This window comes from Hordeum vulgare, chromosome 6H (genome assembly GCF_904849725.1).
Source record: "Hordeum vulgare subsp. vulgare chromosome 6H, MorexV3_pseudomolecules_assembly, whole genome shotgun sequence".
In the NCBI taxonomy this organism is placed as follows: domain Eukaryota; kingdom Viridiplantae; phylum Streptophyta; class Magnoliopsida; order Poales; family Poaceae; genus Hordeum; species Hordeum vulgare.
Window position 1 is genome coordinate 107956157 of NC_058523.1, and position 7688 is coordinate 107963844.

The 7688-nt window shown below is 50.5% G+C and overlaps 1 protein-coding gene across 1 annotated transcript; it reads right to left on the minus strand.

Moving 5' to 3' along the window:
* Positions 1–244: 244 nt before the first annotated feature.
* Positions 245–1988, minus strand: LOC123402535 (flotillin-like protein 1). Its single transcript, XM_045096458.1, has one exon. The coding sequence runs from the start codon at positions 1841–1843 to the stop codon at positions 395–397; it is 1449 nt and encodes a 482-aa protein (XP_044952393.1). The 5' UTR covers positions 1844–1988; the 3' UTR covers positions 245–394.
* Between the last annotated feature and the right edge of the window lie 5700 nt (positions 1989–7688).

The following is a 7688-nucleotide window of genomic DNA, read 5'->3' on the forward strand; positions in this document are numbered from 1 at the left end:
CATCATACCCTCTGAGCTGAATGTGTATGTTTTAATCTTTATCATAGATTCAATTAGAGATTATTATGAAAGCCGAAGTAGACTTTGCAATACAAGATGAGTGCGTGCATCAACCAAAGCAGAGGCAAAAACATGAGTAATTCTCGTTGTGCTTTCATCATAGGGTGTGGCTGGATCTGAGTCGACTGAAATTTAATCAAGTCTCGGTCAAGTGACATAACATGTAAGGCAGAAAATAGAAAAATTGATATGCATTGTCCTTAGTCTTTTTTATTTAGTAAATAAAACACTTATATTGACTTGTCTCACACGCATTCACAATCACAGTGGCATGTATATATACGGTGCACCAGGACTGCATGTACTTATTTAATTTAAAAGCTTGGTGACAAGCTCAGCTGGACGTGGAGGTGCCGCCCTTGAGAGTGCCCATCCACGCCGGCGGTAGCATCCCAGTCTGTTCGTGCACCGTCGTGAGGAGCGGCGGCAGCATCTTGTAGACCCCGGCCATCTCCTTCATCGCGCCGTCACCACCCTCGGACGAAGCAGAGCCGCCGTTGCTCCACACGCTGATCTTGGGCTCGAGTCCCTTGATCGCGTCGGCGTTGATGCGTGCCATCTCCTGATACACGCCCGAGGTGATCATGAGGTAGTCGCGGAGCGCGCCGTAGCTGCCGCCGAGCGCGCCGAGCATGGAGGAGAGGTAGACGCTCTGGGCCTCTCCCATGGCCGCCAGCCCCTCTGCCTCCTTACGCTTGGCGTAGAGCTCGGCCTCGGCCTCCCGCTGCCGCGCGAAGAAGTCGGCGTCGGCCGTGGCGCGGCGCGCCTCGGCCTGCCTCTCCTGCTCGAACAGCAGCGCCTCCGCCGCCTTCTGGCGGTTGTAGAGCTCCCAGTTGGCCTGCTGCACCTTCATCTCGTAGTCCACGACGGCCTTGCTGAGGTGCTCGGCCTTGAGCTTCTCCGTCTGCCTGGCGGCGTTGGTGCGCTCCACCTCCACCTGCAGCTGCGCGTCGCGTATGGCGACGGCCTTGGCCGCCTCCACCTCGGCCGTCCGCGCCTGGCGCTCCCAGCCGGCCTTCTTCATGGCCAGCTCGGCGTCGGCCTGCGCCACCTCGGCGTCCCTCTGGTTCCTGAACACCCTCACCTCCGCCGTCACCCTGGCCTCCTCCTTGGAGCCGTCACCCTGGCGCTTGACGGTGTACACCTTGGTCTCGGCGTCGACCTTGGCGGCGTTCTGTCGCGTCATCCCCTCGCGCTCCTTGGCGCCGACCTCCCCCTTCATGCGCGCCTCGGCCACGTCCACCTTGGCCTGGTTGACGGCCTCCTGCTGCGTCTTCTGGCCGAGGTAGGAGAAGTACTCGTGCCCCGGCACGTCCACCAGCTGCTTCACGTTGGCGTTGTAGATGATGAGGCCGAACTGGTCCAGCTCCAGCTGCACGCTCTCGAACACGGCCTGCTTGAAGGACTTGGCGCCGTGGAAGATCTGCTCCATGGTCATGGAGGCCGCCAGCACGCGGGTCTCGCCCTCGATCACGCCCTTGACCAGCTCGTTGACGTGGTGGGAGAGCTTGTCGTGCGGGGAGATGAGCTTGGCGTAGCGGAGCAGGCACTCGACGTCGTCCGCGCGGGGGCCGATGGTGAAGACGGCGGGGAGCACGAAGGGGAGCTTCTCGGCGCTCATGGCCTGCACCTCGAACGTGTAGTTCACAGGGGAGATGTCGAAGCGCGCGCACCGCTGCCCCGGCGCGATCCACGCCTTCTTTGCCAGCTTCACGTCGTCCACGCCGTACCCGGTGATGGCCAGGTACTCGGACGGGCTCGCGATTCGGTACACGAAACCCATGGCGCAAGACAAGCCAAGGAATCAAGATCACAACAAGCTCTAGACAAGTGCAGGATATATGCAGGGTACGTACTGAGCTCAGCTAGCTGCAAGAGGAACGTGGATATGGTCACAAGAAGCGCACGCAGCATCTTATATACTCCTAGTCCTATGTGAGGCTGGTCAACGAATGCAGCCACGTAAATCTCGCCCTCTATTTTCCGTGTCATTGCTGGGATGCTCATAGCTAGTTCCGACTGATTGAGCACAGGCAAGACCAGCTGATTTTCCGATTGGTCAGGGGGTAGCGTGTACGACTTTGTTTGTACCCGAACGGATCGATTATTCCTTGTCCGTTTCCTTGGCATTGATGCGATATACTCATTGCCACAAGAAACGGGTGTGTTACCATTTTTATACGGTATTTTCCTCGTTGACGCCGACCCATCGGCGTGCGCGGTACGGCAACCCAGGCTTCTATTGTGGTTCCAAGCAAAAAATCATCGGGTAAACAAATACGTACACTTGGAACCATCCGAACTGACGTTGAGCGATGGAGCTCCGGTACTATGTGCGCAGATTTGCGTGGTATTTGATGTTCGGGACTGGTTTCTGGATTGGTAAATGTTTATAGCCGACGCGCCGGCCGAGTCTGTGGTCGGTCGCGTGCAGGACGTGCGATTCGTTTTTGATCGAACGATCCTTGTGCGCCCGTCCAGGTTCATGTGCAACAAAATCTTTCCTAACCACATATTCAATGTCTTATTCATTTACCAACCGCTTTTCTTTTTTCCCAGTCCTTCTCCTGTTGGAAAAATGCTTCATCGACGTAAAGAAAAGCTTCAACGAGCATGGAGGAAAAAGCTTCAATTCATGAGAAAAAACTTCAACCATTGAAAAAGCTTCATGTCCACGACCAGTTCGACCATGAGATGCGCCCCTGCCGACCCGCGATGCTGCAACCGTTATCGAAATAGGCTTTCGCCCCGCTATATATATATACCAATGCTGCAACCGTTGACATAAAATGTTACAACAGTTGATGAATAAAGCTGCAACAATAAATATAAAAGGTTACAAGCGGTCATTGCCATGATGGAATGTTGCAACTGTTGACATAAAATGCTACAACCGTTGATAAATAAAGCAGCAACCATACATATAAAATCTACAAGCGGTCATTGCCATGACGGAATGCTGCAACCGTTGACATAAAATGTTACAACCGTTGATGAAAAAAAGCTACAACCAGACATATAAAAGCTGCAAGCGGTCATTGCCATGACGGAACGCTGCAACCGTTAACATAAAATGCTACAACCGTTGATGAAAAAAGCTGCAACGAAGGACCGACAAGGCGTTCGCGTTTGTTGGCTCTACAAAGACGATGACCGGCGGCGAGGACGTCCGGCGAGAGGGGTCGACGGGAGAAGGACCCCTCGACCGCCAGAGGGAAGGGGGAAAAGGGGAGGGGCGGGGGGAGCGCCACTGCACGCTGGACGAGGATGGTCGGCGAGGCGCTCACGTTCGTGGCTCGAGGCTGAGGACGGAGACGAGATCTGACGGTTTAAGGCCCCCCGATCCGACGGCTGCTGCATGACCGGTGCGAGCGCTCGCGCCGGCGCCCAGCACTACCCTTCTGGATTTGGTTCGTTTGGAAAATCCTGAAACAATGTATACTGGTGCAAAAAGTACGGCTAGCACAGGACCCAAAATTTTGAAAGACCCATTTTTTAATATATAAGTTTAGTATTAAAAGAAAAAATCTAGACCCAAACTAAGCCTACTAGCGCTGAAGTCGGGCTGGACACCTCGAGTCGAGGCGACGAGGCCATCAATCGAGCACACTCCCGTCACTACAGGGATCGGCCGACCGGGATTCCCCTAAAAAAATAGCTAACGCACTTAGATCTGTTTAGAATGATTTGATCAAACTGTTCCTTTCACTGATGATACACCAGGATTATATACAGGGGAACCGTCGTCAACATTATGAAGGGAAGCATCTCATCGTGGGGGCGTGGGAGCGCTTAGAATGGTTGCCAGGGGCAAACCACACGTTAATTATAAGGGAGGATTATTCCTAAATAATAAGATTAATTTAAATCCTAACACTTTCTTAATTCTCGCTTGTCCTTGAGACTGACCATCTTTGAAATATTCTCCTCCAAAACCGTGTGGGAAAAAATAGTATGCCATGAAAAACTCCTTCTAAAACCCAATGGAAAAATAAGGAGAAAATGACATATATCATCCATACTTGTATTGATATTGCCTTATTAAAAACCTTACGTGAGAAACCATCTGAAAATAAAAAACTCACAAAGGAAAAGGGTGCAATACAAAAGATCTCATGATCTTAACAGGTTATATCCTAGGAGATTTCTCCCCCTGAATTTTGCAAGTCTCGAAGTCGTCTCATACCAATTTCATTTACATACTTATGGAACAAAGAACTTGGTAAGGATTTAGTAAACAGATGAGCAAGATTATCGCATGACTTCATTTGCAAAATACTTATCTCCCCCTTTTCTTGTAGATCATGGGGATAAAATAATTTAGGAGAAATATGCTTTGTATTATTGCTCTTAATATAACCCGTTTGCATTCGTGCAATACAAGCAACATTATCTTCGTATAGATAATGGTGGGCGATTTCAGCGAATCAATCCCACTTGAACTTTGGACAAAGTTCATCATTCTGCGAAGCCATACACATTCACGTGATGCTGCGAACTAAGCAATTATCTCAGAATGATTGGTGGACGTTGTCACTAAAGTTTGCTTTGTTGACTTACAAGAGAAGGCCGTACCTCCATGTAAGAAGACAAAATCAGTCTGCGATCTGGCATCATGGGGATCTGACAAGTATCCAGCATCGCAATACCCAACCATTGTTCTTTCTTGATTTTTCTGATAAAATAAGCCAAGATCTTTGGTGCCTTGAAGATATCTGAAAATATTCTTCACACCAACCCAATGCCTTTTCGTTGGTGATGCGTTGTATCTAGCCCGTAAATTAACTGCAAATGCTATGTCAGGTCTAGTGCAGTTTGCTAGATACATTAGTGCACCAATGACACTTAGATATGGAAACTCTGATCCCAATATCTCTTCATCATCACCCTTAGGCCTAAATGAATCCTTGTCTCTATCAAGTGACCTGACGACCATAGGTGTTTTTGACGGGTATGCTTTATCCATATTGAACTTTTCCAGTATCTTTTGGATGTAAGAAGACTGATGAACAAGTATTCCTGGAGAAAAATGTTCAATTTGCAAACCAAGACAAAATTTGGTTTTACCCAAATCTTTCATCTCAAATTCCATCTTGAGATGATTACTTGCCTCATGTATTTCACGTGTAGTCCCAATGATGTTTAAGTCATCAACATATACGGAAATTATACAAAAATCCATCAGTGGATTTCTTGATGGACACACATGGGCAATCATTGTTGTTTGAGTAACCCTTCTCCAGAACGAACTCACTTAGTCGGTTATACCACATTCTACCTGACTGTTTCAAGCCATATAACGACTTCAGCAGCTTTACGCAATACATGTTGCGATTAGCTTTCGGATCCGGAATCTTCAGTCCCTCGGGAACTTTGTGACAACCCGATGCCGACGTTCCAGAAGATCCCCCTTCTATTCCGTTTTCGTCGTGTGATTTATTTTATTTGCCGCATCATCATCGCATCATGCGCATCATCTGCATTGCATCGCGTCTTCGTTGCCGCCCGTTTTCTGAACTTGCATCCGTTGTTAGTTGCCGGTTCGCGTCGTTGTCCGTTCTGAGTCCAACCGCACTCGCACGCGCACGCGACATCGTCGATACCCTGTTTTTAAAGTGTGCGTAAAACTTCCTCTGATCGGGTTGAGATTTGTCGTGCGGTATTATTTATATATAGGTAGCCCGCCTGTCAAATTTCGTCGTGATCGGAGTCCGTCTGGTACCCGAACGGTCGACTTTAGCGGCACCATATTCGGTCTACCGTCGGATGTTTGTCGGTGTTTAAAATTCGTGGCCGCACCGCACCGTTTCCCTCTCTTCCCCGGCTAGCATACTCTACGCGGTCATTTAACCGTTCCCGCGTTTGGAATTGTACGATTCCGACCGCGCGGTAGAAACCGGGGCGAAAATCTGCTAAACCTAGCCCCCTTCCCTATTTAAACAGATCCCCTTCCTAATATGGACCCTAACCCTCTCTCTCCCTTGATTTCCACGCCCTCGTAACCCTAGCCACCACCTGGCCGTCTCCCAGCGCCCCAGCCGCCGCCAGGGCCCGCTGAACCCAGATCTGGCCCGCGCCGGCCCGATCCGGGCCAACACCGCCGCCGCCAGCCGGCAGCTCGAGGGGAGGAGCCCCCGAGCACCAGTAGCCGTGCCGACGCCTTCAGCCAGCCTGCTCGCTGCCGTTCGCCGCGCTGGCTCGCCTGCCTGCATCGCCGGTCGCCGGAGATGCTACCGCGCCGGCCCCCACCTCGCCTCGAGCCGGCTGCAGGAGTTGCCCCGCCGCCAGATGCACTGCAGCCGCGCGCCGCCGCGCCAGGTCCCGCCTCCAGCGACCCCGCCGCTCAGATCCGCCGGTCTCTCGCGTCGGAGCGCCGGCTTCCTTCGTCCCCGCCGGCGCTTGCTGCCGGCATGAGCTGCGCCGCCACCCTGCGGATCGGGAGCAACCGGCGAGCGCAGCGCCCGCATGGCCTCCCCGCGTTGACCACTTGGCTGGGCCCCGAGCCGGCCCAGCTCGAGTGCCCCATCGCGCCTCCCCCAAGGCCCACTCCACCACTGTTGCGCCAGACCGGCCCGCAAGGTGAGAATTCCCCCCCCCCCCCCCCCCGAGACGCTATTCCACGCCCAGGAAGTTGATAGCTATCTCGCGCCCGTGTTTTGTAGGCCCGACTGGTGGATCTAGGCCCGTTAGCTATTTAGGATTTTTCCGGAATTTAATAAATTCCAGAAAAGAACCGTATATTAAAAACGCCGTAACTTTGTATCCGTAAGTCGGAACGAGGCGTATTTTATATGGTTTTGGGGTAGTTTTGCGAGTAGAACACGATTTCACAACTTGCATATTTATTTGACGTCGTTTGGCGTCCCGTATGCATAGATTAACTTGCTGTCCTAATATGTTTGTGCCCCGTATTTATTTTCCGCGCGTGTTCGAATAGCCCGGACCCCGTAGATAAAATGCCCATGTTCTAGGGACACCTTTGCCGTGTATTTTAGAGCAGTCATTGGTATTTTTGCGTTTAGGATTTGCCGGTAATTTATTTTCTCGCGTATAGGTTATTTTTCTCGCATTTATGTGTGGCTTTATTTCGTGTTGCAACCCCACATATTTTATATGTTTCCGGGGTAGAAAAATCCCATGGATTTTTCTGTGCAATTAGTTTTAGCTTTCGAGTAAGTTAGTTCACGAGATATTTTGCTATGTTGCCCCTTTGATTAATTCGTAGGATTTATTCCGTGCGTCGTTTGACGGAGTTGTCAACTAGAGAGTTGATCTTGGATGTTTTGTTTAGCCCCTGGTATTTTTAGTTGCAATATAAATGCATGTTTAGGTGTGTATTGATTGCCCTCAAGTTGCTAGAAATAGTGCTGATTTTGAGGAGCTGAAATATTTCTAAGTCTGGGATCTGTTATTATTTTGTTGCTGTCTTGTCTTGCTTGCATGTTGTGATCTGTAGCTCTTTTGAGGTTGGCCCAATGGAGTTAGTTGTACCCCTTGTCTTTCTATAGCATTCTGTAAATTTTCATGCCATTTGGAGTCCTGTAGCTATAGGTTTTGCTGCTGTCAATATTGCTTCAGATCGAAAACTGCACTTTCATGAGGTGTAATTTTCACTAAGTCTGAAATAG

Coding starts and splice junctions, on each gene's coding strand:
- LOC123402535 (XM_045096458.1), bottom strand. CDS start 1,843: ATGGGTTTCGTGTACCGAATCGCGAGCCCGTCCGAGTACCTGGCCATC.